This window comes from Poecilia mexicana, unplaced genomic scaffold (genome assembly GCF_051168715.1).
Source record: "Poecilia mexicana isolate PSO_F unplaced genomic scaffold, ASM5116871v1 scaffold_13, whole genome shotgun sequence".
In the NCBI taxonomy this organism is placed as follows: Eukaryota; Metazoa; Chordata; class Actinopteri; order Cyprinodontiformes; family Poeciliidae; genus Poecilia; species Poecilia mexicana.
In genome coordinates this window covers 11,811,218-11,822,378 of record NW_028263382.1, presented here as the reverse complement: position 1 = coordinate 11,822,378, position 11,161 = coordinate 11,811,218, and the positions used below count along the sequence as shown (strand labels likewise).

General features: G+C 41.4%; 1 protein-coding gene across 1 annotated transcript in view; it reads left to right on the top strand.

Annotated features, from left to right (window-relative positions):
- Positions 1-2,782: 2,782 nt before the first annotated feature.
- Positions 2,783-11,161, top strand: part of LOC106926224 (FRAS1-related extracellular matrix protein 2-like) — a 61,535-nt gene continuing 53,156 nt past the window's right edge. Inside the window, exons 1-2 of the mRNA XM_015001008.2 lie at positions 2,783-7,942; positions 9,016-9,105. Coding sequence (XP_014856494.2) covers positions 2,932-7,942; positions 9,016-9,105 — 5,101 coding nt within the window. The 5' untranslated portion in view covers positions 2,783-2,931. The remainder of the gene's footprint in view (positions 7,943-9,015; positions 9,106-11,161) is intronic.

The window sequence follows — 11,161 nt, the reverse complement described above, 5'->3', positions numbered from 1 at the left end:
GTTTTATAAGAAGGCAGTGGACAAGCTCCATCACAACAGACAACTCTTGTGTGTCCTCTTTGGAAGAGTCATAACAAACAAGCATTTTCACTTTTTTGTTGACTGAATAATTTGGTTCATTCTCCACGATAATACAAATGTTTGAACAAAGATTACTGAGATAGCAACTAACTTTTTAGATTTATTTCAACAACTTTCCCCCCCATGGCAGCCACTGCTGTAAGATGTGCCATGACTGCTAAGCTTAGAATGCTAGCAAGTTTCACTTTAGGATTAAAGTTGATAAACTAGTTGAAGCTTTATATAATTTTTTTTTCTCCAAGACATGATGTGAATTAACAGTCTTGTGACAGTAGTGGAGAATTTCACTGCATTGTTGGTAGTATCAGGGGAAAAAATAGCTACAATACTAAAAATACAATAACACAATTTACAGAATTTCAATGGCTAATATTTAATTCCCATCAAAATTAATTTGTATAATACAGTTTATCTAAAGTGATAGATTAATTAGGCTTTTTTTGGTGTCATCATATGCAAAGGGTGAAAAAAATAACAAACAAAAAAACAGTCTTTTGTCATTAGCATTCAGTAGAACTGTGTAAATGAAATGGGGCAACCAACCTCATTTTTTGTTGTTGATATAAATGATGTAAGATGGTTTGCTGAGCTGCAATATTGCAACCTCAGCCCCACCTGCACCATATGTAACTGCTGAAGGATAAATCTTCTGCACCTCAGGTGTGCAATTACAAGCTTCAGTTCTTTATAGACTGACACTTCTATCTTCTAGCAAGGACTGGTCATTTACAATAAATTTGATATAAATGCACTATGACAGAATATCATCAAACTCCCCCTTGCTTGAAAAATAAGCTTGGAAAATTGGGTATGATCCAATTCCCTCTATGCAATCACTGCTGTCAGAAAATTCTCCTCATCTTCTTTTTCATTTTCTCTTGTAACTAGATGCTGTCAAGGCCCAGGGGCTTTGCTGCGCAGTTTGCTTGGCTGTATTTATAATTGGACCCTGTCAACAGTGTCCAGTGCAGCAGAAGTGCAAGGTTTTGTTATGGCATCTACTTTGTGCCAATTTCAACACATGGCAGCTGTGAGATGGTTTGTCTGTCATTAATGCATAAATATGGGATGGTGCGGACACAATAGTTGCCCCTACATGTTTGTGGAAGGAATGAAAATTATCTAAGCACAGCTGAAGCTAAATTCTTGTTTGCAATGTAAAACTTTAGGGTTGTCTATTTGCAAGAAAACACTGGTAGGTGTGTGTTTGTATACAAAAGAATGGAAGACAAACCTAATAATGAGGCCTGCGGTTCCCGTCAAAACCAGAATGTCACTCTTCTTTTCCGTTGACATGATAATTGCATGTAATAGCAGTAGAAATGCCAGAAGGGATTTAGAATTCAGTGCGGCTCCATCTCTCTGCGGCAAGCCTCTAGGTTAGGCATGTTTCAATCCCCTCTGTTATTTCTACTTTTTCTATGTTCCTTTGTTCCTGATCAAATGTTCTGTTCACCAAATTGTGGGATTTGACCTGCTTTGCTATTTACTAAGTATCTGTGTGGGTGTTCTCTTAATCAGTGTGGGAGGAAGGGAAAAAAAAAAAAAAAAAGAAGCCGGATCATGACTGAGCTTGTCAAGACGAAAATGCTCTGCTTGGAAAAGTGTCAGACACCTAGAGGACAGACGGGAAATAGGACAACATTGATTCCTGACTCCAAAACGACACTGTAGAACTTAGATCCGTTTAGAGCAGGGTGTGGACAGCCAGCCAGGGTCAAACACGCTGGCTGGCTGCAACGCAAAATTAGGAATCTCCTTAGTATCATGGTGCCTTGTGCTATAAATATATTTGTACTTAATAAATCCATGAACTGTATGGGTATAATACATCCTGAGCTAAAACCCACTATCTCCACAAGAAGTCATAGTAGGGTCAGCATCAAGCACTAGGTTCACAACTGTTCATTATCCAATGTGAAAAGAAGAATGCTAGCCTTTAGATGTTCAAAGCTAGTTCCTCAAGAGATGCAGCTGTAACTGAAGTGAAAATTGCATCATATAGACATAATGAGGCTTAATGAAAGCACTGCACACTTTTCAGAAGTTTTGCTGAATTTTTTTTAAAACCATGTATTCTTTTATTTTTACTTCACAAATGTGCACCACTTTATGTTGGTCTATCAATTAAACCTCTCCCTCCCCCACACCACCCCAGTAATATCTATTTAGGTCAGTTGAAGTGACATGTTGAAGTGGCAACATGGGAAAAGGTTCAAGTAGTATGAACAATTTCACCAGGCTCCTCAACACTCCAGGAGGGGGAGACACATATCCACTTTGGTGCGGGTGAGAATCCAGATTGTCTATCCAGACAAGACCTGCTTATGGTTGCTTTTCTTTACTGTTAGAGGCGTTGTATGAATAGTTAGGTGACCTTGACTAAGGCATAGTTCCTTTTTTTTATTTTTAAAACATGTGAAGGATGTGTTAAAAACACACCTCCCTTGAACTTGCACACAGACTTTAACCAATAAATCCACTTCTCACGGAAATTTAATCCTACTCATTAAGAGTTTTGCTTAGTAAACCTCAAAGGTCTATCCTCCCCTCATCACTCTTTCTGTTCAGAATGACACAACCGCCGTCCATTTATCACCCGACAAACGCATTCCAGGGGAGACACTGGCCAATGGGTAAAGAGGAGGGCGTGACTTTCCTTTTACTCCAGCAAAGCAGGAGTATGAAGTTTCGCCCAACAGTGCACAGCTGCTGGGAGAGAATGGTGCAGCTTCGCGCTCAGCTCAGGTGCGTGATATTTCCCAGCTCCGTTTTCATCTTCCTATAACTTTGACCGACGCTCTCAGGAGTGCAGGCACAAAGTTTAGACGCCGCAGCTCTGCTCCCCAAATGGCTTGGATTATTCCTTCGCATCTGCACGGGACTGGCGCTGCTTTGCTTCTGCTCGCACTGATTCTGACAGGTGATGCCGGAGCGAGTGTTTCTGACAGCTATGGATTATCATACGCCCTGAGGCCCGAGCTCTCGGAAGATACGATACTGGTCGCCAATAATGGGATCCGCGTGCCTTTCGGGAGATCAGTTTTCATTGATCCCATTAACGATTTGGTGGTCCAAGTTCAGCCCGGCGACAGATGCAGCATCACAGTTTTGGACAACGATCCGCTGTCTCAAAGACCAGGACACCTGTCTCCGAAAAAGTTTCCGTGTGAATTTGGCCCCAACGACGTGAAGTATTCACACTTTGGCTCCCGGAGTCCCCCGAGAGACAGAGTGAGATTACAGCTCAGGTACGACACCCAAACGGATACAATAATAATACCGTTCATGATGGAGGTGGAGGTGATCTTCACACAGCTGGAAGTGCTGACGAAAAACATGCCCCTTACTGTTGACAAACTGCTGGGCACGAGTAATCCCATCGATAGAGGGATTTTGGAGTTCACCTTTGACAGAAGCTCACAGCAATGCAAAATAGCTTCGCTCACCAGCGGCAACGTGATTCCCCGTTATGGGAAACTTGTGGATGAGGAGAGCCTCGGAACAATGGTAGACTGTGATGAATTCATTAGGATGAACATCCGTTATCAGCATACTTTTACTTCAAAGTCCCCGAACAGAGATTATATCCCCATGCTGGTGGAATTATATGATAAAGAAGGAAATGTGCTTAAGCAGGAATTTTTCCAGATTTTGGTGCGAATAAAAGACGGAGAGGACAACACGCCCCCTAAGCCCAGCTTTGTTGCCATGATGATGATGGAAGTCGACCAGTTTGTAATGACAGCAATAACCGTAGACATGCTGGCTGCTGAGGATGTGGAGTCTAATCCTGACGAATTAATTTTCAACATCACTTCCCCTCTCTCCTTTGAAGAGGGCTACATAGTCAGCACAGATGACAGGAATTTACCCATAACCTCATTTTACCAGGGAGACCTCAAAGAACTGAAAATTGCTTATAAACCTCCTGCTGTGGATTCAGACACTGAGAGGATTTTCCAGGTTGAGCTTGAAGTTGTGGACACAGAAGGGGCTGTGTCAGACACGTTTGAATTCATGATTGTTGTCAAGCCGATGAACACGTTGGCCCCTGTGGTTACAAGGAACACTGGTCAGCTACTGTATGAAGGCCAGTCCAGGCCGTTGTCTAGTTCACAGAATCTAGAAATCAGTGATGAGGACAATTTAGACAAAGTAAGAATTAGTGTAATTGATGGCTTAAGGCACGGAGAGTTAACTGTTCTGGGCTCTAGGAGGAAATTTTTCACCCCAGCTGACCTTGACGCTGGAGCAGTCATTTATCAGCATGATGGTAGCGATACATACAGTGATAACATTATCTTCAGGATGACGGATGGCACAAATGAAGTGGAGTTTTTGTTTCCCATCACTGTTGTGCCTACAGATGATGAGGCGCCTATTATCAATGCCAACACTGGTTTGATTTTGTTCAAAAATCAAGTTATGCAGATTTTCCCGTCAATGCTCAGTGCTGCAGATATTGACTCAGAAGATTCTACAATAAAGTTTGCATTAGAGCTTCCCTTTCCAACAGTGGGGCAGGTGTTGCTGCGTCAGTCTGAGGCACCAAAGGACCCATCTACCTGGAAGTTTAATACAGAGGATGAAATGTATGAGAAAGTAGTGACTGAGTGGCTGCAGCAGGACATTATCGATGGAAAACTGTTTTACAAGCACACAGGGCCTCACAGCACGAGCACAGTCATGGATCAATTTGTGTTTAGAGTACAAGATGACAATGATCCCCCAAATCAGTCAGGTAAGAGCACATTTATAATCAAAATAATTCCCGTTGATGACCTCCCGCCTGAACTTTACCCCAGTACAACCTTACAAATGACTGTTCACGAGTACCAGCTGACGCATTTCCGGAAAAAATTCCTCCGCTACACCGACCTTGACTCAGAGGACCGAGATTTAAAATACACCATTATCCAACCACCTATAGACACAGACGAGAACAGCCCTGTTAAACTAGGAGCCCTGGTATTGACTGAAACCCCAAGCACTGAAGTCACAACGTTCACACAGGCACAGATTAATCATCACAAAATAGCCTACAAACCACCTGATCTTGAGCTTGGAATTACCACTCATGTTCTACAGTTCAGATACACTGTGGAAGATGTCTCTAGAAATAGTGTGGAGGGAGTTTTTACAATATTCTTAAAGCCTGTGGACAACAAGCCACCTGAAATAACGAACACCGGATTTACTGTGCTGGAACGTGGCAGACATATCCTCACCAGGGCTGAGCTGGACACCACAGACACAGACACAGACAGCAGCAAGATAATATTCACTATTACACAGCCTCCTCTTCATGGCCAGATCCAGTTCATATTCACTCACATGACTAAAGGAGATACCTTCAACCTTGAGAATATTGGAAATGGAATGATCTCGTACATCAACAATGGAGATGAATCAACAGTAGACTTGATAAAAATAGACGTCAGTGATGGCGTGCACGTTGTTCCAATTTCTATAAAAATTACAGTGAAGCCAATTGATGATGAGACTCCAACAATCGATCTGCCAGCTGGTACAATAGGCTCCTACATAGATGTACTAGAAAATGCAGCAACAGAAATCACAAGTAACGTAATTCAGGGAAGAGACGAGGACACAGATGACCTCCGTTTGACCTTCATCGTTGAAGACAAACCATCATTTGGTGAAATCCTAGTGAAAGGAGTTCCATCGAGCACGTTTACTCAAGCTGATATCATTAACGGCTTTGTGGTCTATGCCCATACAAGCGGAGAGATTGGCTTAAACACAAAGGAGGACTTTTTCAATCTCACTCTGACTGATATGTCTGATGAGTGGACTATAGGAGGAAATAAAATTACAGGTGTCAGAGTTCATGTAACTATTCTTCCCCTGGACAGTCAGGCTCCTGAGGTCTTTGTTGGGCCACAGTTTACTGTTACGGAGGGAGAAAAAAATGTCATTCAGATTCTTCATATAAGCGCTGATGATGTTGACACCCCTAATGATGACCTTCTTTGTACAATTATTGTTCAACCAACTTCAGGTTATGTGGAAAACATCTCTCCAGCACCAGGCTCAGAGAAGTCCAGGTCTGGGACAGCTATTAGTGCTTTCACCATCAAAGACATTAGACAGAATCACATTTACTACGTTCAAAGCATTCACAAAGGAGTTGAGCCAATGGAGGACAGGTTTACCTTCAGATGCTCTGATGGCATCAATTTCTCTGAAAGGCACTTTTTTCCCATCTCCGTAATCCCCTCTAATGATGAAAAGCCAGAGATTTACATGAGAGAATTTGTGGTTATGGAGGGCATGAACATAGTTATTGACACTCCCATACTGAATGGTGCTGATGCGGACCTCCCGCCTGATCAGCTCACATTTTTCATCGCCAACCCCCCCAGACATGGATTTATTCTTAATCAGCTCACCACTGGAACTCTCCCTGTGTCAAACTTCACCTTGGAACAGATCAGGGATGGCTCCAGTATTGTGTATGAGCATGATGACACAGAGACAACAGAAGATAGCTTTAAAATTGTCCTCACAGATGGAAAATTCAGTGTAGAGAAAACGGTAATAGTTATGGTTATCCCTGTGGATGATGAAACCCCGAGGATGGCTATTAATGATGGCCTAGAAATTGAGATAGGTGATGTTAAAGTAATTAACAATAATGTTTTAAAAGCCACTGATCTGGACTCTGAGGATAGTACACTTACATATATTGTAAGATATGGGCCTGGCCAGGGGTATTTGCAAAGAACAATGCCTACTGGTGAATTGCAAAATATCTCAGTTGGAATGAATTTTACACAAAATGAAGTAGATCAGGGATTTATTTTCTACATCCACAATGGGCAAGAGGGAATCCGTGACCTCATTAAGTTTGATGTGACAGATGGAATCAACCCTTTAATTGACAGATACTTCTATGTATCAATTGGTGGGATTGACATAGTTTTCCCTGATGTAATCAATAAAGGAGTATCCCTTAAAGAGGGAGGTCGAGTTACCTTGACAACTGATCTTCTTAGTACAAGTGACCTGAACAGTCCAGACGAACACTTGGTCTTCACAATCACCCGTGCTCCTGTGAGAGGACACCTGGAATGCACAGACACACCTGGGATGCCAATCTCATCCTTTACTCAGCTCCAGCTGGCTGGCAGCAAAATCTACTACATTCACACAGCTGACGACGAGGTGAAAATGGATAGCTTTGAGTTTGAAGTGACTGACGGCTACAACCCCGTGTTCCGCACTTTTCGCATCTCCATCACTGACGTCGACAACAAGAAGCCTGTGGTTACGGTGCACGGCCTGGTGGTGACTGAGGGAGAGAATAAACTCATCACGCCTTTTGAAATAACAGTTGAAGACAGAGACACCGTTGACCGCCTGTTGAGATTCACAGTTACTCAAATCCCCGTTCACGGTCGCCTGCTCTTCAACAACAGTCGACCTGTCACCTCTTTCACAAAGCAGGACCTAAATGAGAACATGATCAGCTACAAACATGATGGCACAGAGAGCGCAGCGGACAGTTTCTCCTTCACCGTCACTGATGGAACCCACACGGACTTTTATGTCTTCCCTGACACGGTTTTCGAGACCCGAAAACCCCAAGTGATGAAGATTACTGTTCTTGCTGTGGATAATGGGGTGCCTCACATCATAGTTAACAAAGGTGCCCAGACATTGAGGGTGATGGAGAGAGATCTCTTGGGGTTTGTGATCACAAGTAAGTCCCTCAAAGCAGAGGACAGAGACAGCATTCAGGATTCTGTGACTTTTAGGATTACTGTTGCCCCAGTACACGGTTACCTGATCAACCTTGGCAGAGGAAATGCAACTGTGTCCACATTCACACAAGGTAAGAGAGCTGCTTTTAATATTTCTACTGTTCTTGCAACATTTGTGTCATCCTTCACATACTCTCTCTGAAGACTTTGTAATTCTCAAAGATGTTTGATGCTAATCTTAAACCTCTTTATATTTACCTGCTACGTTAAACCTTCTCCCCATTTGACATTATAAAAGCAACATTTCCTAACAAAGGTTTCATTAATATTTCACCCAAAGCTTCTTTTTTTTTAGATACAAAAAAAGTCTGTTTTCAGGGCCCCAGGCTTACCAGATCTCCAGAGGAGTGTATTTTTTCAAGCAGTGCCTAGTGGGTTCACTTTTGGAAAGAGCTGGTGGAGATTTGTACATTACTGGAAAACTATTTTCAAAGAAAAACCAAGGGAAATATAGATATGGTGGTAAATAATACGAACTGCAAACACGTTGAAGGGAGACTGGCTCAAAGGAAATCACTAGTTTTGTAAACAACACAAGGCTGTGCCGAAGTTATATTTCAAACAAGCCAGGGGGATGCCTTGGTTAATGGTAAATATAGGTGTAGCAGCACATCTGTTGTGTCAATGTCCATGTTATTTCTGCTTAGATTTATGGAGCCACTGTGCAAAGGGTATCCCCAGGTAATTAATATTTCAGCAGTTTTCACAAGCATAAATAGACACAAGCTATGCACCACTAATAACATTTTCTAATGCACTATTCCATTCATTTGAATATTTTTTTGACTTAAATAACTGAAGGCATGAAGGGTTAAACTTTACAAACTACCGTATCAATGATTATGAAGGATTCTGTTTGACAATATTGTCAAACAGAATTTCTGCCTGCTAAAAATTTACGCATTTTTAGCAGGCAGGTTTGCCTGCTAGAAATGTGTAAATATGTAAATTTTCCAAGACTTTCAGCATGCATATTTTATCACACGGCCTGAGTCTGCATTAGAACGTAGCATTCAAAAGTTGTTTTTAAGTAGCATATCAGGGGGGGGGGGGGGAATAAAATCTGAATGTATTTTTCTCCTTGTCACCATTCAAACCATGGCAGTGTTTGTTGTTCTGCTCATGCAAATTCTTTCTTTTTCAGCTGAAATCGATGACATGAACATATGCTACATTCTTAAGCCTGGTGACAATGCAACAAATGACATTTTCCATTTCTCCATTGAGGATAATGGTAAGTTTGCTGTCTGTCAATAAGATATTGATAAGATATATGAGAAGAATTCTTCTCATGCTGATATTGGATTTGTCTCAAATTGAAGTATGAGAATATTTTCTACATGTAGGAAAGCCTGCATGTACACTTAGTTCACAGTATGTCTAAATAAGGCAGAGTTATGTGCAAAGATGATAGAGACTTCCAGGACAATATTTTCTCTCACACATGATGGAAAGCGATACTGTTTATACAGTGAAATAGATTTTGACTCTGTTGTAATTTCTTGCCGTCTTGCTTATTACCATTTTATTTAAGCATTTGTGTTAGTTTTACTGCAAATTACCCAGTAGCTAGTACTACCTTATGGCTCCAACCTATAATTACTGGTTATTTTTCAGCAAGTAATTATTCATTTAGCAAATGACTAATTAGTAAAGCAATTAGCGAAGACCTTCCCTCTAACGAAGATTTGTAATCAGGCGCAGGCTCAGTGAAAGGTTTGGGGCAATGATGTCGGTGTTGCCGATTAGCAGAAGCAGTGTGCCTTACAGTGTGTCCTTTTCTCTACCCTTCAGCTGTGATGAGTGAGCACAAAGAGCTGCTCTAATAGGGGCCCTCTTTTCCCACAAGTATCTCCCCGGCCTTCATACTTATATTCTCATTTTGCATTTTTTTTTTTTTTCAAAATAAATCTGTTGCTTCGGTTTAAATCAGTGGTAACAGGTGGACGGGGTGCTGATGAGTGATGACTTAAAAGTAGAAGCTGGTTCTGAATTATAGATTTTCACCTGAGCGGCTTGCTCGTTTTGAGCAAAGGAGAAACTTCTTTGTTGGTGAGGCTCCATCAGTCCCCCTGTTATTACCACACCTGAGTTATTTGTCAGGGATCTCTGCTGGTTTTCTCCCTCGCTGTCACTCTCTTAACGACACACCCAAATCCCACACCAGTAGTTTGTTTTCCGGAGCTGATAATTAGATTCACTTTCTCGGGTCTCACAATAATGTTTACGTTGCTTTTACATTAAAAAAAAAGGTGATTCTGAACAGCATGTTCTCTTCCCCATCAATTACAGCTTTGTCGACGCTGACCATGATTGTCATTCTGTGACATTTGAATTGCGCTTTAAAGTTTTTCTGCCTTTAAACATTTCTAAGTAGTTGGTCGGCCCATCCGCAAGGACTTGTCACGTACTGCAGTGCAGCTGGTGAGGCAGTCAGTGAACATTTTTTCAATGAGATTTGAGCTCCGCTCGTGGCAGCCCTGATTCCCCAGACGGCGCTTGCAGCTCTTTGAACAGCCGTGTTGTGGAGGAGCTGAATGGTGTTCTCCAGCACACAGCTGCACCATGTCATGTTAAACAACGGAAAACATTCTCCTTCTCACTTCAACCTCATTTAGCCACTAAAACTTAGAAATGTTTTTTCCCCCCTCTCAGTAAATAGTTGCTTTTGATGGTGCAGCTGCTTGTGGTAATTTCAGGAGTTTGTGCCAACAGATGTGAACTATCCGTGTGTTTACTACTTGAAGGGCATGTAGAGAAAGTGTTTTTGCTGCTGATTGCCAGTATCTCAGTATGTGCGCTACCTCCTTTGCACATGCCATTGTCATGTAAATACTGTCATCATAAAAAGCATGTACACCCCTGCTGATGTCTAGTCTTTTTGGTATCTGGATATCATGAAAAATGATTTAGAGTACTGGCTTCTGTAAAAATTAAACCTATAGATCTATGCTGTCAGGATTTATTCAACAAAGATCACACCAGTTAGAAAAAGTAGAAAAAGTTTTTAACCCTCCTGTTATGTTTGTTTCTGAGATACAGCAATAATGTTCCTGGGTCAATTTGACCCGTGGAGTGTTTATAGCGTCAGAAACCAAAAAAAAAAAAAAATCCTCCAAAACATTTTTGTATCTGATTATTAACTCCAATACTAACCATTTCAATCAACATTTGTGCAATAATGTTTTTTTTTTATTTCTCACAAATAAAGGATCAATGACGACAAGTTACTCATTTACTCGTTTGGATGTAAGAATTGTAATTTTTTACGTCTACGCACAAAATTTTTT